Source organism: Schistocerca serialis, chromosome 1, assembly GCF_023864345.2.
Source record: "Schistocerca serialis cubense isolate TAMUIC-IGC-003099 chromosome 1, iqSchSeri2.2, whole genome shotgun sequence".
NCBI lineage: Eukaryota > Metazoa > Arthropoda > Insecta > Orthoptera > Acrididae > Schistocerca > Schistocerca serialis.
The window spans coordinates 525,757,843-525,785,050 of NC_064638.1; the positions used below are offsets into that span (position 1 = coordinate 525,757,843).

The following is a 27,208-nucleotide window of genomic DNA, read 5'->3' on the forward strand; positions in this document are numbered from 1 at the left end:
AACAAACTGATTTTCATTTTCTTATACACATATTCTTATAAATCTTGTAACCTCTGACTTGTATCTTAACAAATAGGTTACACGAAAGTGAATGAAATCATCTAATACTGTCATGCAGTATCTGTATCCATTAAATGTCGGGGGTCCTCTTTCCCCAAAGATGTCAGTGTGTATAATTTAAAGTTGGCTTGTTACTCTTTCTCTCACACTAGGAAAAGACTTCTTTGTTAGCTTAGCTCTCACACAAGCTTCACACAATTTGTTTGCTGAGCATAAACTAGTAGGCACTCCATCGCACATTCTCATGATCTTTGATATACAGCTTATGCCTGGATGACCTAGCTTCTTATGCTATTCTTGTTTTTCTTCTTGTGTCAGTAGTGATTGCCTTTCTGATTTAATTTTGACTCACATAATCCATTTCTTGTTTTGTGTCCTTTCAAAACAAGTATTTTATTTTTATAGATTTGAACAGAATGTTGAGCAAACACAACTGTACAATCATTTTTAGTGATAACATTCACAGGCATCAGATTTTTACTCAGTTGAGGAACATACATAACATTTTGAGAACATACATTTATCACCTACAAAGTTGCCTGCTGCTGTTATTTTCACTGACCCACCTCATTTGACTACTTTCACTACATTGCCATAGTCTTTCAAATTTGTTAGCTTGTACACTTCAATAGACAAATGTCCTGAACATGTACTGTCACACCCATTACCATATCTTCCTCGTAATTGGCTTCCTGTGCAATCCTTTCTTTGTTATGTGCAATAAATGCAATGTCTTTGACATCTTGTTTCATTGAGTGACTAAATCTTCATTAATGCCTTCAAAAGTGGAAAATGACATTTTTGTGTTGTCTTCATTCTTAACATAACAATTTTATTCTTTCAAACAATGGAAACTCCAGGTAGGAATATAAACAATGCCGGAAAAGACACATTGCTACTTGCTGTAAAGAAGACACATAAAGTTGCAGACATGCACAATTAAAAGAAAAGTTTTTGGTCACAGCCTTTATCAGCAAAAGAGAAAAACACACCATTCAGACATGCAAGCAAGCACACCTCATGCATGCTAACAACAGCATCTCAGACTGGAATGTCAGTTTCATTATTTGTGATTTGTCCTTTTGCAGTGATGACAGAGTTTGAAAGATCTCGATTTTGGTTCTTGAATTTGATTTTTATTTTTAAAATAGTGCTCTTCTTCTTTGTGATTATTTTTCTCGCTTATACAACAGTGTTCTTTATTCTTAGGCTTCTTGAATTCTCTTGTAAAATGCCCATGTCCACCATAGTTGGTACAAATTAGATCTTCTGTTTTATTTTTTGTTAAAACAAACATCAAAGGCACTACTTCCTTCTGTATTATTACTTTTTAGTCATTCCTCTTCTCTTACGAGCCTTGCAATTAGATTTTTGGTATTCGTCTCACCAATGAGTGATGAGTCCTATGCTGGAGTAAAAGGGTTTGAATTGATCTGGCAAAATAGACAGTAATTTGGGTATGATCATAGTATCTATCATCTTTTCTGGCTGGACACGGTTCAGTTCAAATGCAGTATTCTACAATGCACTTGTATTACTGGTTGTGTCTCTGGTTTTGTCATACTTTGAAGTATAAAATTCTTGACGCAAATGCTGAGTCTTTGAGAAGCATCTGTTTTGTAAATTATGTTAAGTTTATCATACACTACTGGCTATTAAAATTGCTACACCACGAAGATGACGTGCTACAGACAGGAAGAAGATGCTGTGATATGCAAATGATTAGCTTTTTGGAACATTCACACAAGGTTGGCGCCAGTGGTGACACCTACAACGTGCTGACATGAGGAAAGTTTCCAACCGATTTCTCATACACAAGCAGCAGTTGATCGGTGTTGCCTGGTGAAACGTTGTTGTGATGCCTCGTGTAAGGAGCAGAAATGCGTACCATCACGTTTCCGACTGTGATAAAGGTCAGATTGTAGCCTATCGCAATTGCGGTTTATCGTATCACAACATTGCTGCTCACGTTGGTTGAGATCCAATGACTGTTAGCAGAATATGGAATCAATGGGTTCAGGAGGGTCATACGGAACGCCATGCTGGATCCCAACGGCCTCGTATCACTAGCAGTCGAGATGATAGGCATCTTATCCACATGGCTGTAACGGATCGTGCAGCCATGTCTCGATCCCTGAGTCAACAGATGGGGACATTTGCAAGACAACAACCATCTGCATGAACAGTTCGACAATGTTTGCAGCAGCATGGACTATCAGCTCAGAGACCATGGCTGAGGTTACCCTTGACACTGCATCACAGACAGGAGCGCCTGCGATGGCGTACTCAATGACAAACCTGGGTGCACGAATGGCAAAATGTTTTCTGGATCAATACAGGTTCTGTTTACAGCATCATGATGGCCGCATCCGTGTTTGGCGACATCGCGGTGAATGCACATTGGAAGCGTGTATTCGTCATCGCCATACTGGCGTATCACCCGGCGTGATGGTATAGGGCGCCTTTGGTTACACGTCTCGGTCACCTCTTGTTCTTTGACGGCACTTTGAACAGTGGATGTTACATTTCAGATGTGTTACGACCCGTGGCTCTACCCTTCATTCGATCCCTGCGAAACCCTACATTTCACAGGATAATGCACGACCGCATGTTGCAGGTCCTGTACGGGCCTTTCTGGATACAGAAAATGTTCGGCTGCTGCCCTGGCCAGCACATTCTCCAGATCTCTCACAAATTGAAAATGTCTGGTCATTGGTGGCCGAGCAACTGGCTCTTCACATTACGCCAGTCACTACTCATGATGAACTGTGGTATCGTGTTGAAGCTGCATGGCCAGCTGTACCTGTACACGCCATCCAAGATCTGTTTGACTCAATGCCCAGGTGTATCAAGGCCATTATTATGGCCAGAGGTGGTTGTTCTGGGTACTGATTTCTCAGGATCTATGCACCCAAATTGGGTGAAAATGTAATCACATGTCATTTCTAGTATAATATATTTGTCCAATGAATGCCTATTTGTCATCTGCATTTCTTCTTGGTGTAGCAATTTTAATGGCCAGTAGTGTACATAGCTTTGGAAGTTTCACAACACAGTACATGTGGCTTTACCTTTTCATTAATTGTTCTCATTACATAATGTTATGCCTTGCTCTCCCATTGTTGCCATTTCTTCTTCTTTTCTACAGTTTCACAGTTTTCTAGTGTTTCAATTCCATCCACAATATCACAGGGCTCTTGCATATTAAATAATAGTCTAATTTTCAGCATCCCACAGGCTGAATGTACTGCTGTCTTTGAGCATTTGTACATCAAGAAGTTCTTCATTTACTTGAAACATCTTTTAAGTGGATTTTATTTTATTTTTCATAACACTGGACCGATAACCTGTTCAGCCCCCCCCCCCCCCCTCTCCCGCTTTATTATAGATATAATAACACAACACAGATTAGAAACTACATAAGTTACTAAGTTGCTGTAACAACCGACCACACAGATAAACTTTTCATATACTCACCCTCAGATAACTCACATTATTCTTTTTATGATTGCCAACCCTTAAAAACACACACAGCAAGCATTGTTTTCTACCTGTAATTTAAACAGTTTCAACAATTACTTTAAAGTCCATCCACTGCTAACTTGGGCACTCTTGGAGACTTGGTTGCAATATAAATCAGAAGTTACTCATATGTGCCAACAACATTGACAGAGCATTTATAGATAGACAGCATTATTACAGCAAGAGCATAAACTTAATTAATTTAATTTGTCCTGCTACCATTCCAAATGTGATGCTACTGGTAATTAGCCATTGGTCAGTATTCACCATTTCACCCAGTAGTGCGACTTAGCTCCAAGACCGGTTACATTCCCCACCAACCAATTAATGTAGTTCTCTCATGAACATTTCCTATCCTATCAGCATTAGACAGTGACAGAACACACACATAAAAGAATGTTGTGGTTGGCAAGCTTTTGGAGCCAGTGGCTCCTCCTTCAGGTAAAAGGGTTGAAGTGGAAGGAAGAAGGGTGAAGAAAAAGGACTGGAGAGGTCTAGGAAAAGGGTAGATTTTGGTAAAGTCACCCAAAACCGTGGGTCAGGGGAGACTTATCGTATGGGATAAGAAGGAAAGACTGATTGTTGGAGATGGATCGGACAAGATTTGAAATCCTCAGAGCTTAAAGGTGGAAGACAGGTTAGTATGCCAGACAGAGATTACTACTAAAATATCATGTACAAGTTAATAAGCGTGAGAAGCTAAGTGCATTGTACATAACAGAGGTGGGAGGGGGCGGTAAAAATAGATGGGAAAGATAATGAAAGATGTAGAAAACTAAAATGGAGTGAAGCAGAGTAGTTAGAGTGAAGAAAAGCTGAGACGGAAGAAATTAATGTAAATTAAGGCCAGGTGGGTCGTGAGAACTAAGGACATGTTGTAGTGCTAGTTCTCACCTGCAGAGTTCTGAGAAACTGGTGTCTGCGGGAAGAATCCAGATAGTGCATGTGGTGAACCAGGTGCCGACCTCACGAGTGTCATGTTGTAGAGCATGCTCCGAAACAGGATATTGCGAGTTGCCAGTATTACCCTCTGCCTATGTCCGTTCATCCTAATTGATAATTTGGTGGTAGTCATGCCAATGTAAAAGGCTGAATGGTGTTTACATAATAGCTGGAATATGACGTGTTGTTTCACATGTGGCTCTTCCTTTGATAGTATATTTTTTTTGGCAACTACAGGGCTATTATAGGTAGTGGTAGGAGGGTGCACAGGGTATGTCTTGCAGCGGGGACAGTCACAGGGGTAGGAGCCATAAGGTAGGGAGATGGGTGCAGAAGGAGCGTAGGGTGTAACAAGAATATTACAGAGATTGTGAGGGTGACGGAAAGCTGTTCTACGTGTGGTGGTCAAAATGTCACACAGAATGGATCTCATTTCAGGGCATGATTTTAGGAAGTAATTGCCCTGTCAAAGTTGCTGATTAACACATGCCAGACCAGGATAATAGTGAGTTACCAAAGGTGTGCTCTGAAGGTGTTTTGTGGAGGGATCAGCACTAACAGGATTGGATGTGATGGCCCAGGAAATCTGCTTTTTAACTAGGCTGGTGGGGTAATTACATGCAGTGAAGGCTGAGGTGAGAATGTTGGTGTATTGCTGTAAAGAGTCTGCATCCGAAGAAATATGTTTGCCTTGGATGACAAGTCTGTATGGAAGGAAACATTTAACCTGGAAAGGATGGCAAATACCAAAATGTAAGTACTGTTATTTGTTGGTCAGTTTAATGTGGACGAAAGTGTGTAGCTGCCCTTTGGTGAGGATGAGATCAACACCAAGGAAAGTGGCATCGGATTCAGGATAGGACCATGTGGAATTTAATTGGGAGATGATATTCAGAGATTCCAGGAATTTCAGCACGTCAGCCTCATCATGAGTCCATGTGGTAAAAACACCAGGGGCTGAAGACTTTTGTATTTCCGGAAAGCCCCTTCCAAACGACATATGAAAAAGTTGGCATAGGGAGGAGCCATCCTGGTTCCCATGGCCATATCCCTGATCTGTTTGTATGCCTTCCCATCAAAGGTGAAGTAGTTGTTGGTAAGTACAAAGTTGATTAAGATGAGTAGGAAGGATGTCATAGATTTGGAATCATGTGGGCGCTGACTGAGGAAATATTCAGCAGCAGATAGACAGTATACACGGGGAACATTGGTGTAGAGGGAGGTGACATCAATGGCGACAAGCAAGGTGTGCGGTGGGAGTGGGACGGGAATGGATTTCAGACGATCTAGGAAAAGGTTGGTATCTTTGATGTAGGAGGGGAGATTTTTGTACTATGGGTTGCTGGTGTTGATCAAATAAGCCAGATATACATTCAGTGGGTGCTTTGAAGCCAGCAACTATAGGACGGCCAGGATGATTGGGTTTGTGAAACTTAGGAAGAATGGAAAGGGTGGGGGTGAGTGGTTTGGATGGGGTGGGAACTTTTATGGATTGAGGTGTTAGTCCTGGTGAGGGGCCTGAGATTTTAAGGAGGGACTGCGGGTCAGTTTGAATCACAGGGATGGGATTTAATAACAGATGCTGTATGTAGAGGTGTTAGACAGCTGGCATAGATCTTCACTAACATATTCCTTTCAATCAAGTACTTCATTGGTAGATCCCTTTGTCTGCTGCTTCAAAGCACCCACCAAACATATATCTGCCTTAGTTGATCAACACCTGCAACCCATAGTACAAAATCTCCCCTCCTACATCAAAGATACCAACCATTTCCTAGATCATCTGAAATCCATGCCAGTCCCACTCCCACCACACACCTTGTTTGTCACCATTGATGCCATCTCCCTCTACACCAACATCCACCACGTACATTGTCTGTCTGCTGCTGAACATTTCCTCAGTCAGCACCCACCTGATTCCAAATCTATGACATCATTCCTATTCATCTTAATCAACTTAATACATACTTGAGGGGCAGACATACAAACAGATCATGGGTACGGCCATGGGAACCAGGATGGCTCCTTCCTATACCAATCTTTTGATGGGTCACTTGGGAGGGGCTTTCCTGGGATCCATAAGTCTGCAGCCCCTGGTTTGGTTTAGATACATTGATGACATCTTTACCATATGGACTCATGGTGAAGCTGACGTGCTAAAATTCCTGGAATCTCTGAATACCTTCTCCCAATCAAGTTTCACAATGTCCTATTCCAAATCCCATGCCACTTTCCTTGCTGTTGATCTTGTCCTCACCGAAGGACGGCTACACTATTCCGTCCACATTAAACCGACCAACAAACAACAGTACTTACTTTTTGACAGTTGCCATCCTTTCCATATCAAACGTTCTCTCCCATTCAGCCTTGGCATTCAAGGCAAACATATTTGTTCAGATGCAGACTCTTCACAGCAATACACCACCATTCTCACCTCAGCCTTCACTGCCTAGTTAAAAAGCAGATTTCCTGGGTCATCACATCCAATCCTGGTACTGCTTATCCCTCCACAAAACAGCTTTGGAGTGCACCTTTGGTAACTCACTATTATCCTGGTCTGGAATGTGTTAATCAGCTACTTTGACAGGGCAATGACTTCCTAAAATCATGCCCTGAAATGAGATCCATTCTGTCTGAAATTTTGACCACCACACCTAGAACAGCTTTCCGTCACCCTCAGGATCTCTGTAATATTCTTGTTAGACCCTACGCTCTTTCTGCACCCATCTCCCTACCCAATGTCTCCTACCCCTGTGACTGTCCCTACTGCAAGAGTTGCCCTATGCACTCTCCTACCGCTACCTATAACAGTCCTGTAACTGGCAAAACATATACTATCAAAGGGAGATCCACCTGTGAAACAACACGTCATATTCCAGCTATTATGTAAACACGATTCAGTCTTTTACATCAGCATGACTACTATCAGATTATCAATTAGGATGAATGGACATAGGCAACTCGCAATATCCTGTTTCAGAGTATGCTCTACAACATAACATTCGTGAGCTCGGCACCTGTTTCACCACATGCGTGCAGCTGGGAATTAGCACTTCAACATGTTCTTTGTTCTCACCGCCATATGGCCTTAATTTACATTAATTTCTTCCATCTCAGCTTTTCTTCACTGTAACTACTCTGCTTCACTCTGTTTTAGTTTTCTACATCTTTCATTGTCTTTCCCATTTATTTTTACCTCCCCCTCCCACCTCTGTTATGTACAATGCACTTAGCTTCTCATGCTTATTAACTTGAACATTATGTTTTAGTAGTAATCTCTGTCTTGCATACTACCCTGTCTTCCGCCTTTAAGCTCTGAGGATTTCAAATCTCATCCGATGCAATCCCCAACAATCAGTGTTTCCTCCTTATCCCGTACGGTAAGTGTCCGCTGACACTCGGTTCTCGGTGCCTTTCCAAAATCTACCCATTTACCTAGACCGCTTCAGTCCTTTTCCTTCACCCTTCTTCCCTCCCCTTCAACCCTTTTGCCTGAAGAAGGAGCTACTGGCTCCTAAAGCTTGCCAATCACAACAGTCTTTTATGTGTGTGTTCTGCCATCGTTTGGTGAGTAGATTTTTTATCTATCCAATTAAATAATTTTATCAATAATTGATTGTTATTGTTGTTCTACCAACATTAGAGCCACATGTGAAAGATCTCACTTAATCCACCAACGTTGCTCCAGTAACTGTGTGGCATTCTGTATGCTTGTAACAACTAAGGAACTGTTAACTCATGTTAATGACAACTGTCAAATAGCAAGCTGAATCATTGGGCTTCTGTGCACAATAGTAATGACTCAAAATAGTTCCTTTAGTATCCTTGCCAAGGGGATCTCCTCTTCACACTCTTCATTGCTGTGACACCCCTACTCATTGCCTTGTCGTCATCCATCCATCCATTATGTCGTGGTCCACATCTGCTCCAAATTTTCTCATGTCCTATTATTCTACATTTTATCTCTTTTAAAAAACACACTGCACTATCAATTTTTACTGTTATTAATAATACACAATTTCATCGCTGCTGCTGAGTCATCTTTCCCTCCTTTTCTCACTTCTCTATACTTCCTTACCCCCTCACAACCTTTCTCACCACCACTTCTTCCTCACTCTGCACGCCATCCGCTCCATCGCAATGAAAAGATTGTGCGTAACCCAACCCCCACCACCATCTTTCCCTCCTTTTCTCACTTCTCTATACTTCCTTACCCCCTCACAACCTTTCTCACCACCACTTCTTCCTCACTCTGCACGCCATCCGCTCCATCGCAATGAAAAGATTGTGCGTAACCCAACCCCCACCACCCCGCCACTCTTTCTCTCTTTGTGTGTGTGTGTGTGTGTGTGTGTGTGTGTGTGTGTGTGAGACATTATGTTGTGGATTTTTTCTATTAGTTTTTCGTATTACTGGCAACTTCGAACACATTGTAATTAGCCTTTCCAAACTGAAGTACGACATTCTAATATTTTATTTTTTATCAAAATTATGGATGTTATCAGTTACATCCTCCTACTGGTTTTTACTGTTTTGGTGTATACTTCATCATACTGAGTTAGTATTTAGATACGTAATTATATCTTATGCCTAAGATGATGTGGATAAGGCTGTTGTGGCTGAGATAGATTTATGACTGAATTTCTTCTTACCTTCATATTTACAATAGCTGCATTTGTGTCACATTGGATAGATTATCATTTGCTGATTACATCCTAACCAGAGAAAATTTACACAAATATCCACAGTGTATTTACAGAAATTTCATTTGAAAGTCATTGTCCCACTTATCTCATAATTAGGATCTACATCTTGCATTTGTTTCACACCTTCAGTACTGATACACCACTGTGTAGTGTAAAGGTGGAATAGGAAATTTGCAATACATCATAGTGAATAAATAACAACTTTTAGCCTTGAAAAACTTCTTTAGTGTGGTTGTCAGTAAGGAATCAGCAAGACAGTTGTCATAGAACAAAACGCGTATTGATCACAGCACCCATATTTATTCTTTACGTAGCTTAAATGCATTATCAGCAGATTAAATAGTGATTAGTTGAAAATTTTTACCTTTATCTCATAATAATTTGAAATTTTTGTTTAATGTTTCACTAGAAATATTGAGATCAGTTCTTTCTTTTCTGAGCTCTTGTCTCCTGATATGGCATTTGATATGAAGAATTAAATATTAAGATATTCACAACGTGGGAGTGAAGGTCAGTGCACTAGAGTGGGATGCAAAACTTTGGGTTAGAGTATTTTTGAGGGATTGCAGTAGGTTGATGATTAGATATTATAATCCATCGTGTAACAATGTTCCTGTGTTCGTTAAAATGTTTAATTTCAGAGGATTCAAACTGTCGGAAAACTACTTTTACGTATTTCCAAATGTTCCATCTGCTTGCTTTTTATATTGTGTATCACAAGAAATACTGTTAAAACCTGAAATCTGCATTATACATTGAGTGCTCAAGCATACTTTTGCATATCTTAATTGATTTATGTTGTTACAGGCTTTGTTAGAAGTTCCTCGGCCCAGTGTCGCAGCAACTGGAGTTTCTATATGTCTATACTACTTAGCCTATTGTGAAGATGCCATGGAGAGAGTATGTCAGTTACCACATCATCTTATATCAGAATTAGTTCGGTAATGAACCTCCCATTTTGTGCTGATAATTAGTCATATTGGATATTGGTTAACACTGTCATTTCCTAAAAATTGTCTCTTATTTCAGAGTATAATACCTGGTTTAGAATAACAAAGTGATTGATAGCTGAGTGTTTACAGGACAGCTACCATAGCAACAACCAGAGTGTGTACCTTGTCATACATTGTATTGTGCTCACTATTGCCATATCACTCTACTTCAGGCACTTTTGCCACAGTTTGCTGCAGTCAACACTTGCAGGCAGTAACAGAATAGTGATCATTTTTTGTTGTTTGAATTATTTCTCTGTGCAGTGGTTACTTTATTTGGCAGACTGTTTTAAAACTAGTCATGAAGGTGCACGGAAAAGTAATAATAAGCATAATAAGACTCCTACCGCTCTTCTAAGCAAATCCAATACTCTACCTCTAAAACCTCAATGTTGGTGGGATGATAAATCTAATCTTCTTCCAACCCAATACAGCATGTTAATGAGCAATGAGTGTATGTATATGGAACGGAAATGCCCAGCTGTTGCTGTGGTAGCTGTATTGTGTGTGCAAACAGACATGAACCAGCAACATCACCCTGCCCATAGTCAGCGATCAAAAACTTTGTTATTCTGATTGAGGTATAGCAATTAAGTTGCTTTAAATAACAGGAAAAGCAAAAAACGTAATCATAGCTAACATTTGGTTTAAGAATCATGAAAGAAGATTATGTATATGGAAGAGGCCTCTAGACCCTGGAAGGTTTCAGATAGATTATATAATGGGAAGACAGAGATTTAGGAACCAGGTTTTAAATTATAAGACATTTCCGGTGATCGATGTGGACTCTGACCACAATCTAGTGGTTATGGACTGTAGATTAAAGCCGAAGAAACTGCAAAACGGTGGGAATTTAAGATGATGGGACCTGGATAAACTGAAAGAACCAGAGGTTGTAGAGAGTTTCAGAGCATTAGCAAACAATTGAGAAGAATGGGGGAAAGAACAAAGTAGAAGAAGAATGGGTAGCTTAGAGAGATGAAATAGTGAAGACAGCAGAGGATCAAGTAAGTAAAAAGATGAGGGCTAGTAGAAATCCTTGAGTAACAGAAGAGATATTGAATTCAATTGATGGAAGAAGAGAATATAAAAATGCAGTAAATGAAGCAGGTGAAAAGGAATCCTCGTCTCAAAAATGAGATCGACACAAAGTACAAAATGGCTAAGCAGGAATGGCTAGGGGACAAATGTAAGGATGTAGAGGCATATATCAATAGGGTAACATAGATTCTTCCTACAGCAAAATGAGAGAGACCTTTGGAGAAAAAGAATCACTTGTATGAATATCAAGGGCTCAGATGGAAAACCAGTTCTAAGCAAAGAAGGGAAAGCAGAAAGGTGGAAGGAGTGTATAGAGGGTCTGTACAAGGGCGAGGTAGTTGAGGGCAATATTACGGAAATGGAAGAGGGCACCAATGAAGATACAATGGAAGATACAATACTGCGTGAAGAATTTGATGGAGCACTGAAAGATCAAAGTCAAAACAAGGCCCCAGGAGTGGGCAACATTCCATTAGAACTATTGATAGCCTTGGGAGTGCCAGCCAAGTCAAAGCTCCACCATCTAATGAGCAAGATATATGAGACAAACGAAAGACACCCAGACTTTAAGAAGTATATAAAACTCCAAACCCAAAGAAAGCAGGTGTTCACAGGTGTGAAAATTACCAAACTATCTGTTTAATAAGTCACGGGTGCAAAATACTAACACGGATTCTTTACAGACAAATGGAAAAACTGGTAGAAGCTGACCTCGGGTAAGATAAGTTTGGATTTGATAGAAATGTAGGAACACGTGAGGCAATACTGACCCTACAACTTATCTTAGAAAATAGATTAAGGAAAGGCAAAACTACATTTCTATCACTTGTAGACTTGACAAAGCTTTTGCCAATGTTGACTGGAATACTCTCTTTCCAGTTCTTAAGGCGACAGGGAAAAATACTGGGAGCAAAATGCTATTTACAGTTTGTACAGAAGCCAGATGGCAATTATAAGAGTCGACGAGCTTGAAAGGAAAGCAGTCGTTGAGAAGGGAGTGACGCAGGGTTGCAGCCTATCACCGACATTATTCAATCTGTATATTGAGCAAGCAGTAATGGAAACAAAACAAAAATTTGGAGCAGGAATTAAAATCCACAGAGAAGAAGAAAAAATTCTGAAGTTTGGTAACGACACTAATTCTGTTAGAGACGGCAATGCACCTGGAAGAGCAGTTGAATGGAATGGAGATTGTCTTCAACGGAGGATATAAGTTGAACATCGACAAAATCAAAACGAGAATAATGGAATGTAGTCAAATTAAATCGGGTGACGCTGAGGGTATTAGATTAGGAAATGAGATGCTTAAAGTAGTAAATGAGTTTTGCTATTTGGAGAGCAAAATAATTGATGATGGTTGATGTAGAGAGGGTATAAAATGTAGACTGGCTAAGGCAAGGGAAGCGTTTCTGAAGAAGGGAAATTTGTTAACATCCAGTGTAGATGTAGTTGTCAGGAAGTCTTTTCTTAAAGTATTTGTATGGAGTGTAGCCATGGTATGGAAGTGAAACATGCACGATAAATAGTTTAGAGAAGAAGAGAGTAGAAGCTTTCGAAATGTGGTGATACAGAAGAATGCTAAAGATTAAATGGGTAGATCAAGTAACTAATGAACTTGAGCAGTAGAAGGGATCAGTTGGTAGTACACTTTCTGAGGCATCAAGGGATCACCAATTTAGTATTGGGTGGAAGCGTGGAGGGTACAAATCGTAGAGGGAGACCAAGAGATGAATACACTAAACAGATTCAGAAGGATGTAGGTTGCAGTAGTCATTCGGACATGAAGCAGCTTGCACAGGATGGAGTAGCATGGAGAGTTGCATCAAACCAGTATCTGGACTGAAGGCCACAACAACAACAACAAAAGCTATTAACAGAATTGTACTGCTAATTGCACTTTAATGTGTTACAGTTAACAGTAATTTGATTGGAAGTTCTTGATACCTGGTGTGGTGCAGTTATTATGTTGACCATACCTGGTGTAGTTATTATGTTGACCTTTGTATTAGTGGAAAATGTCTTAATATTTACAGATAAGTAATAAGTTGATATTCATCATCATAATCTTGGGCAGTTTCCAGCCTCTGGCCAGGTCTGTATGGAACATAGGTCTCTCCATCGTCTTCTGTCTTGCCACCATCTCTCCGTCTTCACCTTAGTCCAGTCTTCTCCTTTCTTCTGGACGCATTCCTCTACTCCTTTCAGCCATCTGTCTCTCAGTCTTCCTCTTGGTCTCTTTCCTCCTAGTTTCATCTCATGGGTATCATCCTGGGTACCCTCTTCTCCAACATTCTCTTAACGTGTCCATACCATCTCAGCCTTAATTTCTCTATCTCCTCCTGTAATGGTTCCACCTTCATTAACTCTCTGATCCTCTCATTTCTTAACCTGTCTATCTTTGTCACTCCAATACTGTTTCTCAAGAATTTCATGTCACTAGCTCGTACTTTGCTTTTCTCTCTTCCATTCATAACCCAGGTTTCTGATGCATATGTCAGGTTCAGGACATAGTATGACTGGTATATAACCTTTTTACTGGTTTGGGGTACATCCTTGCTCCATATCAGACTTCTGACACACTTTCAAAATGCTTCCGGTTTCTCCACCGCTCGTTTATTTCTCTGTCATTTTTTTTCCATCTTCCTGCATCAGGCTTATGAACTGAAATTGACAAGCTGTATGTAAATGTTTTGTAACTCTCCCAGTAGTTGAATATGTTTTTGTAATTCGGGAACAAGTTTTAATACAGACTTCACTGCATTGTTATGAACATAAATAATGAACATATACCTTAGCTGACATTGACCTGTATGAAATATAGGAGTCTGTGATCATGATGCAAGTGTTCAGAGTTGTGATCCAGACAGAAAACTTTGTTTAAGAAATTCAAATTCCAGAGCATGAATTATACCACTGAAAATGATTCAGCGGTCAAGATTCACCATTGGGAATCAGAAATAATGTAGAGAATGGAAAAGTGGGGTAAGATACCTGAAAGAAAACAGTAAACAAATAGATAGATTAATCACCTGAACAAAATCTTGGAGGTGTGCATGCTCCTAAGGAAAGTACGAAGAGGGCAGTGTTTGGGCTGTTGTGTTATGCATTATTGTTGCATAGTTTCTTAGGACTCCTAGTCATATGGTCGCTAAAAGTTCTGTCTTTTTTCTATTATAGAATGAAATTTTGTGGAAGTAATGTTTCTAATTTGTTGATTTGAGTGACTATTAAATAATTTTTTTTTTTTTTTTTTTTTTTTTTTTTTTTTTTTTTTTTTTTTTTTTTCCCAGGTACTCGTTGTGGTTGCTCGAGTGTTCTCATGATTCAGGAAGATGTCATGCAACAATGTTTTTTGGGCTATCATTTCAGTTTCGGGTAATTCTCATGGAATTTGATGCACAAGATGGTCTCCGTAAATTGTATAACTTGGCAAGTATTTGTGATCAAACTTTCTATTATTTCTGTCTATAGCAGACAGTGATTTTGTTAGTCATTTTGTTTGATGTACTTAATATTTTTTATGCAGGACGACAGAAAATGACATGAAACAGTGCACTGTAGAAAAAGTTAAATTTATACACTGAGGTGACAAAAGTCATGGAATATTTCCTAATATTGCATCGGACCGCCTTTTGCCCAGTGTAGTGCAGCAACCAGCAACTTGACATGGCGTGGAGTCAACAGGTCCCGGGAAGCCCCCTGCAGAAATACTGAGCCAAGCTGTCTCTATAGCCGTCAATAATTACAAAAGCGTTGCTGTTGCGAGATTTTGTGCACAAACTGACCTCTCGATTATGTTCCATAAATGTTCGATGGCATTCATATTGGGCAATCCAGGTGACCTGATCATTTGCACGAATTGTCCAAAATGTTCGTCAAACCAGTCTGAAACAGTAGTGACCCAATGACATGTTTGGGAACACGAAATCCATGCAGGGCTGCAGATGGTCTCTGAGTAGCCCAACATAACCATTTCCAGTCAATGATCAATTCAGTTGGACCAGAAGACCCAGTAACATCCCACATTGATTTCTGTGGTTATTTCACAGTTTTGCTTGTCTGTTAGCATTGACAATTACGCAAATGCCGCTTCTCTCAGTCATTAAATGAAGACTATTGGCCGCCACGTTCTCAGTGGTGAGAGTTAACGCCTGAAATGTGGTTTCCTTGGCACACTCTTGGCACTGTGGATCTTGGAATTCCCTAATGATTTCTGAAATGGAATGTCTCACACTTCTAGCTCCAACTACTATTCCAGATTTAAAGTCGGTTAATTCCTGGCATGCAGCCATAATCATGTTGGAAACCTTTTCATATGAATCTCCTGAGTACAGATAACAGCTCCACAAATGCACTGCCCTTTTATACCTTGTGTATGTGATACTACTGTCATCTGCACATGTGCATATTGCTATCCCATACCTTTTGTCACTTCAGTGTATAACTACCAGCATGCAGTGTGTTGAGAAAGATAGAAAAATGTTGCAATTACAGATTTCTCCATTTGTCTGATAAATGATGGCTGAATTAATTTGCAGGGGTTCCCATTTTTTAACTATGAGCTATCATTTGCTCTCTCTGTGGGAGGGAAACATTAAAGCACCTCAATAAATTACTAATGTGTCATGTTTAGACAGATATTTTAGAAAGGGAATGTGAAAATCAAATGATTGCCTCGCAGTTGCACACCATTGGTTAAGTCAATAGGTGGTAGTGAAGAAAATTTTGGCTATAATAGCCAGCATCTTAAATAATTCGAGACATTTTCTAGTTTCCCTGTGTGTTAAATCATTGCTGTACAAGTAGTTGAAAAACTTTTTTGTGTTTTCTGAATTTAGTTTACTTTCATGGGGCATTTGCCTTTGTTGGTAGGAATAACTTGTCAAGAAGAGTGTAGCCATTGCTGTTGGAGTTTTAGATTGTTGGATTCTGAAGCAAACTTTACACCACATTTATCCAAATAATGTGGTACAGGAATAAGATTGTGTTGTGCGTTTCTATCTAAAGGTTGGTGACCACAATTGCTTTTAAATGACGTTATCTTACCATTGAGAGAGGTTTTCAGAAAACAACTTTTTGTCATTGTCTTTCTTAAGAATGAAGAAGCAAATATCTTTCTTCAGATATTTCTAAATTTTATGTCTTTTGTCAGTTACACAATGGGTCTGTGTGCAGGGAAATTACAACGAGGACTATGTCATTTTCCTGTATGTTGTGAAAAGCTTAGTAGTCTTGTTAACTGTTGTGGTATTATATGGTTCTGAAACACTAGCAGACTGTGCTTTGGCATAGTTGTGCAGCTAATCACAACAGTGCTGTGCCCATTATGTTAGCATTATTGATGGTGTCACTTGACAAACAGCTTCCGCGGAGTACTCTGAAAACCCAGTGCTTGCAACTTATTTGTTTTAAAGTTCTCTTTGTCTGATTTATACATTGATCACTGCATCTTTCATCGACATTCCATGCATAAATTGAAGTTATATCCTTAATTTGCACATGTGATCTTAATTTTTGTTGATATCACAACTATTCCCTTTCAGATGTCAATTTCTACAATGTATTTTTTTACAAACTGCATCCTTTGTTTAAAGGCAACATCACTGTTGTGCTGAGTGTGACATTAGTTGTCATTAGCTCGAATTGTTCTGAAGACTGGGTTGAACCAAAGATAATGTTAATCTTTCTTCATGTATACTCTGAATGTGACATCCATCTCTGCATTACATTTTGTTATCCTTATTTTCAATTAGCATAACTCTCTCCTAAAACCTAATTGCAATGCAACATAGCTTAGAATTGACTCTCAATACTCTGAATGTGACATCCATCTCTGCATTACATTTTATTATCCTTATTTTCAATTAGCATAACTCTCTCCTAAAACCTAATTGCAATGCGTCATAGCTTAGAATTGACTCTCAAAGTAAATAGATGAGTAGTTGTGCTGTTTCATTCTTCACTGTGAAATTTTTGGTTCTATTGCAGTTTTTGTACTCATAAAGCCCCTGTCCTTATTACAATTTCCTGATGATGACAAGAGCATTCTGTCTGAAGTACACAATACAATTTAAAATGCAATTAGCTGAATTTGTAAGGTTTGGGGAAAGGTCCATATAGATGCCTATATAAATAAAAATGGCTCATTCACTGAGGGTTCTGTACTAATTTAGTTATATATATACACTGTTTATCCATTCCAGGAATCAAGAATATTCATGATTTTTTACATCAGCATTAATACTGGTAAGATATTTGTCCAAGGGATTCCAAGACTTTGAAGAATGTTTTAGTATCAAGTTTGAAGTTGGATGACATACGACAAAAGAAATATTTTTCTTATGGTGTGATTACAAATGAACAAGTTCGGGTTTTTCCTTTACTTGTATTGTGAAAACTTGCTTATGAACAAATTTCATGATTATATGTCAGTGGGAAGTACATCACAGATTTTGATGAATGAGTTTTCAGGTATCAAAATATGACATAAATGGCCTTATCTTTTGACTGAATTTACATAAAAGCTTAAAATTGTTACTTAAATTTGAACTTAGTATGTCTACTCGTCCATGAGAAAAAGGGTTCTTAATAATTGGACAGATGTACAGACAAATGGACGGACAACAAAGCAATCCTATAAGGGTTCTCTGTTTACAGATTGAGGCATGAAACAATGAAAAAGCTACAAATTTAGCAAACTTCATGGTATGATGTAATGAGTATTCACCTCTGGAGACTGCCAGTATGACTGCTAAGGGTTTTTAGTATTATCTTTTTGCTATGTTTGAAAAAAAAAGTAGAAAATAATTCTTCTTACAGTACAGATCTGTTGTACTTGCCTGATGTGCCATTAGTATTTTGCACACTTCAATATCACCACAACACACACAAGCTGCCCTCCCATGTACCTCACAAGTGCATGCACACCACTGCTCACACATGTGCGTGCACACACACACACACACACACACACACACACACATTCAAATCTATCTATCTCTGCAGAATGTATAGAATACCTTTCACTTGCAGATCAGTACTCAACCTATCTTGTCTGTAGAGGAAGAAACAACACTAAATGAAGATGAAGAGAATTCAGCAAGACAAATTGTGAGGCATGTTTGTGTTGCTTTAAAGCGTTACTTAGAGGCTCACTTATGTATAAAAGCTGAAAGTGTGCGAAGAAATCAGCTCAGGGAATCTGGAGGACAAATGGAACTTGGACAGCTCCCAGCAAAGGTCAGTGCTCCACAGCTCCTATAATCATCTTTTTTGGGGCACAGTGAGGTTTTATGATTACATACACATCTTTTGTGTGTTACAGTTTACAGAGCTGAGACTACTATAGTAGTTGTGTTATAAGTTTGATTTTATCTTTGCCCAATTCTTTGCCACATCATAGTTTGTGTTTTGTACAGCAGTTTATGCAGCTGCATTTTAGCAATCCTCTGCTTTAAGTTTTGCAGGAAAAAAAAGTTATTTGTAGTTATTTAGTATTGTTGAATGACAGCATATGATTTACTTACAAGGGAACCTCCCCATCGCACCCCCCTCAGATTTAGTTATAAGTTGGCACAGTGGATAGGCCTTGAAAAACTGAACACAGATCAATTGAGAAAACAGGAAGAAGTTGTGTAGAACTGTGAAAAAATAAGCAAAATATACAAACTGATTAGTTCAAGGGAAGATAAGCAACAATAAGGACAATAGTAACGTAGGAGCGCCATGGTCTCTTGGTAACGTGAGCAGCTGCGGAACGAAAGGTCCTAGGTTCAAATCTTCCATCAAGTGTAAATTTTAATTTTTTATTTTCAGTTTATGTGACAAACTCTTATGTTTTCATCACTTTTTTGGGAGTGATTATCACATCCACAAGAAAACCTAAATCGGGCAAGGTAGAAGAATCTTTTTACCCATTCGCCAAGTGTACAAGTTAGGTAGGTCGATAACATATTCCTGTCATGTGACGCACATGCCGTCACCAGTGTTGTATAGAAAATATCAGATGTGTTTCCCTGTGGAGGAATCGGTTGACCTATGACCTTACGATCAAATGTTTTCTGTTCCCATTGGAGAGGCACGTCCTTTCGTCTACTAATCGCACGGTTTTGCAGTGCGGTCGCAAAACACAGACACTAAACTTATTACAGTGAACAGAGATGTCAATGAACGAACGGACAGATAATAACTATGCAAAAATAAAGAAAGTAAAATTTTCAGTCTAGGGAAGACTTGAACCAAGGATCTCTCGTTCAGCAGCTGCTCACGCTACCACGGGACCACGGCGCTTCTAAGCACACTTCGTCCATGATGTTGCTTATGTCACCCACGGACTACTCAGTTTGTATATTTTGCTTATTTTTTCACAGTTCCACACAACTTCTTCCTGTTTTCTCAATTGATCTGTGTTCAGTTTATCAAGGCCTATCCACTGTGCCAACTTATAACTAAATCTGAGGGGGGTGTGATGGGGAGGTTCCCTTGTTAGTACTGCTTACTGAACTAAATGTGTGCATTAAGACTGGAATGTAATTAGAATGCATTTTTATATTACAATCACATGTTGTAAAATAGCTTTACTAATTTTTATAAGTATTGATTGAAGCTTTTGTTGGACAAATAATCTCTGTATTCTGCAATATTTCATCAGTCCTGTTGCCAATGAAATGATTGTGAAAATTAATTGCATTAGTGAATAAAAAAATTGTTGACAAAAGAGGCAAGGACTCTTTTTATGTAAGACAAGGTAGCATAGTTTCATATACAAACCCATGCAGACATATATTGCTAGTAAAAATAAATGAAACCTCATTGCTTGAGAATTTTAGAGTAAGAAGGTGTCATATGTCTTTGCTCATTAATAATTCACCAAATGTTTCAGTATACAATAATCAGATGGGAAGGTATAAAATTCATAGTTGTTTGAATCAGAAGTTCCCTCTTTCTTATGGCTGAGAGGAAAATGTTGGAGGAGAGGAGACATTTAAGGCTTCAGGATACAGGAAAATTCATCCACAATTCATGGGCCAGGGTGGAATGAATTGTCTGGGAAGTCTGCCATCAGCTGAGATGCTGGGTGACTTTTCCTGTACGCTGAAGCCTTCTCAGTGTCCTTTTCTCCAACACTTTCTTCTCCACTACTGGAAGAACCCCTAATTCCAAAAGCCAGCAATTTCATGTGTACGTGTGTTAGCTGCTGCCACCTGCAGTGCAAATTTTATTTATCTGTATAACAAATATTTTTAGTTCATTTATGTTTTTTGTTGTTGTGTTGGTTCAGTGTTGGTTTTTATTGTAATTTGGATGTGTAGATATGAGAAGGTGCAGCATCTTAACACAAAGATGTTCTTAAGGATATTTGACTGTGAAGTGAAGTGATACTAGTTTGAAGATCCACTGCAGATAAAATCATCTTATTTTACTGTTAACCTCCATTATGTGGAGTTCATTGCTCACCCTAAGAAATCCTTTGGTCAACTTACATAAAAGATATGAGAACTAGCTGCGTTGTGTAATTTTACATTTTAAAGGTTTATTTGGATAGTTAATTTCCCAAATTCTTTTTTGTCACAGTTGAAGACAAACCCTGAAGAAGTTAAAGAGCAAGTACAGCTATTATTTGAAAACATGCCTTTTCGGGCACATTGGGAACCTGTTGAAGAGCTGATCCGTTTGGGAGGAATAACATTACTGCTGCAAATTATTGCATTTGCATATGAATGGAATTCATCTGGTGGCAGGTGAGTTTCAAGATATGTTATTGATTAGTGTTGTGGTGCTGAATGTGATCTTTCTCCTCCTCCTCCTCTTTTTTTTTTTTTTTCCCTGTTCAACCTTGTGTGTACACCAGTTTATGGTGTCTTAAAAGAGTTTTTGGAAGAATTCTGTAGTTCTTCAGATTGTTTGTTTGTTTGAAACAGTATTGAGTTACCACTACAAATACTAACTATGCTAATTACAAAAATTCTGTTCCTGCTATTGAAGTGAATATTATCTGTAGCAATTGAGGGTGACTGTAGGTACTTTTCATTTGATGTAGACAGTATATGTACCAGGTGTACCGGTATGAAATGAGCATTAAGATACAAATGTGTCGATATGGAACATTTGTTGTGAATGAGCCTTAATTTTTTTTTTGGTATGACATTTGTCAAAGATATTTAGTATGCATCGAGTCATGGAACAAATGTCGTCATATGTTTTCATCGTGTTAACAATGTCGAATTTTGTACCAGAAAGTGATGATTTGAGAAAAGCATTAATTTTTTGTTTTCATTTGAAAAAAAGTGCTGCAGTGTCGCATCGAATGCTTGTCAAGGCATATGGTGATCATGCTCTATCAGAAGCAACACGCAAAAGGTGGTTTCAACAGTTCAGAAATAATGATTTTGATGTAAGAAATGAAGAACGTGGAAGACCACCAAAAAAGTTCGAAGACGCCGGATTGCAAGCAATATTGGATGAAGATGATACTTTGAGTCAGAAGCAAATGGCAGCAATGGTAAATGTTGCACAACAAACAATTTCTGACCATTTGAAAGCAATTGGAGAGATCCAAAAGTGTGGAAAATGGGTGCCACATGAATTGAATGAAAGACAGATGGAAAACCGAAAAACCATTTGTCAAATTTTGCTTCAAAGACATGAAAGAAAATCAATTTTGCATCGAATTGTTACTGGCGATGAAAAATGGATTTGTTTTAAGAATCCTAAACGGGAAAAATCATGGGTTAATCCGGGACAACCATCAACATCGACTGCAAAACCGGGTCGTTTCGGCAAGAAGACAATGCTCTGTGTTTGGTGGGATCAGAAAGTTGTGGTGTATCATGAGCTTCTAAAACCTGGTGAAACTGTGAATACTAATCGCTACAGACAAGAAATGATCAATTTGAACTATGCATTGGTCGAAAAAAGACCAGAATGGGCCAGAAGATATGGCAAAGTAATTTTTTTACGTGACAATGCACCTGCACACAAAGCAAAACTGGTTCAGGATACAATCAAAATACTTTGCTGGGAGCTGCTACCCCACCCGCCATATTCACCATACTTGGCCCCTTCCGACTACCATTTGTTTTCATCAGTGGGACACGCATTGGCTGAGCAACACTTCGATTCCTACGAAGAAGTCGAAAATTGGGTGTCTGATTAGTTTGCTTCAAAAGGCGAGCATTTCTATTGGCGTGGTGTCCACAAATTGCCAGAAAGTTGGTCAAAATGTATAGAAAGCAATGGTCAGTACTTTGAATAAAATGTTTTTACTTTTCAATTAAAAATTAATGTTTCATTTTCACAAAAAAACGCTCATTTCATACCAGTACACCTGGTAGTTATCACCAACACAAAATTTTATTGTTAAGGGTAAAAATAGCTTCAGGAGTTTGATTCATTTGTCGAGGAGTTTTAAAGTTCAGTTGCTTTTCTGTGGATGTAATTAATATACAACCGTGAACAAGGAAAATGACACATTTATGTAGTCGTCTGTATAATGCATGTCTCCAATAATAACAGTGTACAAAACAACTGTGTAAATATCACATAAAAAGAACGCAGTGTAAAGATATGAACATAGGTCACACTTCCACCGCACGTTTTTTTTTTTTTTTTCATAAAACAAAATTAATGTCCATGGAAGAAAATTCTGTGTAGCAAATGTAATACCAACTTGTGCAATTCATTTATGTCCTTGATTGTAATTTTTATTTTTTTTATTGTTTTTAGAGCAGCATCAGGTACTGCTGAAATGGTCCGTAGTGCTCTTGATTCACTGGCTATATGCAGTGTCATGCCACGAGTACAGGTGATGTTAGGAGACCGTGTTGACCTACCAGATGACACAATAACTGTTGGAACAAATATAATTCTTGGAGCTGCTGAAGGTGAAATAGTTGTTGATGCAGAGGTGCAGAAAGCTGCTCTGAAGCTTATTGTGAATTGTGTATGTGCTCCCATCCATAGGGTAAGTGCCATTTAATAATGTGCTCATTTTTGCATTCCTGGAAGATTTCATTCTGAAAAGGAAGCATTCATTAATTAGTATCTTCTCTTGTGTACCTTTCTTGTAATGTAATTAAATAATGGACTTATGTAATTATTTCAGGTTGGTGGTAATATTGCCAGATATTCAGTGTCTGGTTCAGGGAAAAAGAAGACAAATTACAGAACCAGTGAAGAACTTATTGCCAAAGTGTGGGAAAGTGTTCGATCAAATAATGGAATCATGGTAAACATCACAATGCTCGCTCGCTCTCTCTCTCTCTCTCTCTCTCTCTCTCTCTCTCTCTCTCTCTCTCTCTCTCTCTCTCTCTCTCACACACACACACACACACACACACACACACAATAAATTCGATCAATAATTTCAGATGTTTTCTTCAATAAAGTCATGGCATACATAGCATTCCCTCATAAAGGAAATTGTTGTTGTCGTGACATTTTAACTGCTCTTCCTCTTTCCTCAAGTGGCACCTTATCCATTTTGACTGCTATGGGTGAGTTAACTCATATGGGTTTTCCTTGAGTGCTGTTGACATGTTTACGTGTCTCATTCTGTCGACTCTCTCACTGCGGTAGACATGTTCCTTACATATCTCACTGAGTAAAAAAGTTTTGAGTATTTATCTTACACCATATGTGCCTCTTTTTGTCATTTACAGAGAAACCTTGTCTCACTGTCATGAACCACGTATGAAATATGGCAATTGTTATGACCACATTATTCCCAATGTAGAAGGATGTCATTCATTGTGCTGTGCACGACTGTTGGACAGATATAAAAGCCAATGACTGGAGAATGAAATGAGATATTATCATCCTCTTGATTTTAAAAACAATTTTGAAATGTTGTGCACATTTCATATGCAGCAATGTGTGAGCTAACATCAACCATATGCAAAGTTTATGCAATGCATTTTTACCTCTACAAACTCTTTAAAGTTTTGTGCAGTGCTTTACTTAATTTGATGCAGCATAGTAACTATGGTGAATAACAAAAAGAAAATCAGTCCCTTATTGAGCAAAGATGTGGCTGTAAGATGTGCAAACATTAAATTTTTTCACCAAGAAAATTGGAGCACCATCTCTCAGCACAGGTAGCATCAAGCATCATTAGGCCGGGAGAACAGCAACAACAAAGCCATGCTCAGCATGGAATGGAGAGAGCTCATCTGTGTTTTTATATATATATATAACTTGCTATCCTTCAATTCAGATACGTTTATTGACTGACTTAGTCAAACTGAGAAAGATGGCATATTTGTTAGAACACTGAACTCACTCTTAACAATGAGTGACATTCAGAACCTGGTTTGACAATCACGATTTAGGTTTTCCTTGGTCATCCAAATTACTTCAGATTATTGCTGGAGTAATTTATTCAAGAAATTCATGGCCAATTTCCTTCCTCATTTTTGACCAACTTATGTGATGCTTTCTGTATAACGACCTCAGTATTAATGGAACATTGAAATACTTCCTTTTGTCTCTCTCTCTCTCTCTCTCTCTCTCTCTCTCTCTCTCTCTCTCTCCCTTTCACTCTCCCAGTCACTACATCTAGTTATTTACAACAGTAAAATCCTTTGGTCTATAATTTCAGTTTCACTGCATTTATCCACATTTTTTCAACAGATAGCAGTCTAATTCCTGCTACAGTATATTGATATTTAAAAAGTTTCCATTCACAAGACATTGGATTTTTTCCTTTTTATGCTGACATAATTTTTGTATAGCAGAAGCACCAGAATCAAGAAGAATTAACTGCACAAGCGTTGTTTAAGGGAATAGTACATTAGCAGCAACTTTGATCTAGTAAAGATTCTGTTGTTGGTACAGTAAAATTAAGTCAAATATTGTACTCAGTAGTCAGAACCTTTTTCCCCCCCCCCCCCCCCCCCCCCCCCCCCTTTGGTTACACTGTAACATAGGAAAATTAATACGATACACTACCCAAAAGTTCCCAGAATACTCCAATAAATAAAATTCACTTTACCTATATCTCATTTATCACCATCAAAGTAGCCCCGTTGTGGGTGTATACACTGCTCCCAGCAGTTTTACCTTTCATTCTGGGTAATAAAAATTAGTCACTTGGTGCCAGGTTGGGAGAATATCAAAGGTGAGGAGCAAAAATCATTTTGTTTTTTGCCAGAAACTCCTGGGTGATCAATGCAGTGTGTGACCTTGCATTGTCATGATGGAGGAACCAATTGTCTATGCACCACTTTTGTCAGACAAAATCCTCTGACACGTTTCGTAACACAGCTTCGCGACATTGCGTACAAACTAGATGGTCTGACTCTGATCTTCCAGCACCATATTCTGAACAGCAGTGACACTTTCAAGAGTAAGGTCGATTGACGGCCAACCTGAATTGGGATCATTGTCAAATAATGATCTGTCATTCTGAAAAAGTTTAAAATGGTCGTAAGTTTGATCGTGACATAAGGCGTCTTCCCTCAGTGCATGCTTCAATGTGTCATATGTAGTGATGTGTCTGAAACAAAAGTTTATGCACACACATTGTTCTGATGCAAGAGACACAACACATGCAAATGGGGAAATGCACATAAAAACGAAACGTGACCGCTTAGCACAAAGCCTCTTGAGCCACTAGCTCTCTAAGGATGTACGAGTTATCACCAGGTGGCATTTCGTCTTATTAGCTAGACTTCACCAGCTACACATACATTCTGGAAACTTTTGGGTAGCACCTCATATAAATGCTGGCCACATGCACTCACTACCTGTATTAGATAAATTATATGGTTGCTTAATGGTCAATTTTCATTGTATTGTAACAAGAGAGTAGCTTTTCTGGTTCTTAAATTATTGCGTTCTTGTCATTAAATGGTCATATACAACAACTCCAGTACTTAAAAAAAAAAAAAAAAAAAAAAAAAAAAAGATGATAATTTTGAAGGAAAATGAATTGTAGTTTGTAGACCTCATTAACAATGTATCAGTATACTGAGTGATGTGCGACTGAATTTTTGTTACTTTTTTTCTGAACAGGTCTTGTTACAGTTAATGATGGTAAAAACACCAATAACGGATGCTGACTCTATTCGTGCACTAGCCTGTCAGGCTCTAGCAGGACTGGCAAGAAGTGAGACAGTCCGGCAAATAGTTGGAAAACTCCCTCTTTTTACAAACGGACAGTTGCAGTGTAGGTATTTTTTAAATTGTTGTAAATAACTTGTTGTTCCATTCATTATATCTTGCTTTGTGCGAAAGATATGAAGACTGTTTTGTAAACTGTAGCAGGCATGTTATAGTTCTAAAGAAAACAATAACAATAATCTACTTCAAGTTTTTTAAGATGTATTAAAGTTAACACAAAGCTACAACAGTAATCAGGTGTGAATACCACAGTACATTCTAAAGTTGTTTGAACATAAATAATTATTTTATTCTGAACATAATTAATACAGAAGTCATTTACAAATAACAAACAAACCTTCAAAGTAGCCATCAAAAATATTATTATTATTATTGTTATTGTTATTATTATTATTAATTTTTTTTCATATGTGCCAATTACACTTCCTCTTATTTTCACCTTAGACAAGCAAGGCTAAAATCGAACAGAAACATAGAGAAGGGATGGATGAACTCCTGGTACTGATATATCCTGTGCTAAGAAGAGAGCTGTACCTCATTCAGAGGACAGGGTGGGGTCAAGAGTTGATAGTATTTTAAGTCCTCCAGTCTGTTGTTAAAATGGGCAATACACTTGCACTTTGATCAGAACATGAAACACTCAAAAGATTAAGGTAAAAATATTTTTTACATTACTAACCAGAAGCAAAGTGCAACAGCAATCCAAATGAAATTGAGGGCTCAGATAATATCACGTTAAAATTGAGTGTCAGCTCATTGAGCACCAGATTCACTTATTAATTCCTCACAGTTGCAGTAAACAACCAAATACTGACAAATGGAACA

The 27,208-nt window shown here is 38.5% G+C and overlaps 1 protein-coding gene across 1 annotated transcript in view; it reads left to right on the forward strand.

The window, feature by feature from the left end:
- Positions 1–27,208, forward strand: part of LOC126474687 (DDB1- and CUL4-associated factor 1) — a 245,895-nt gene that overhangs the window by 167,644 nt on the left and 51,043 nt on the right. Inside the window, exons 11-17 of the mRNA XM_050102169.1 lie at positions 10,038–10,171; positions 14,554–14,692; positions 18,296–18,502; positions 20,837–21,003; positions 22,988–23,225; positions 23,367–23,489; positions 26,276–26,429. Coding sequence (XP_049958126.1) covers positions 10,038–10,171; positions 14,554–14,692; positions 18,296–18,502; positions 20,837–21,003; positions 22,988–23,225; positions 23,367–23,489; positions 26,276–26,429 — 1,162 coding nt within the window. The remainder of the gene's footprint in view (positions 1–10,037; positions 10,172–14,553; positions 14,693–18,295; positions 18,503–20,836; positions 21,004–22,987; positions 23,226–23,366; positions 23,490–26,275; positions 26,430–27,208) is intronic.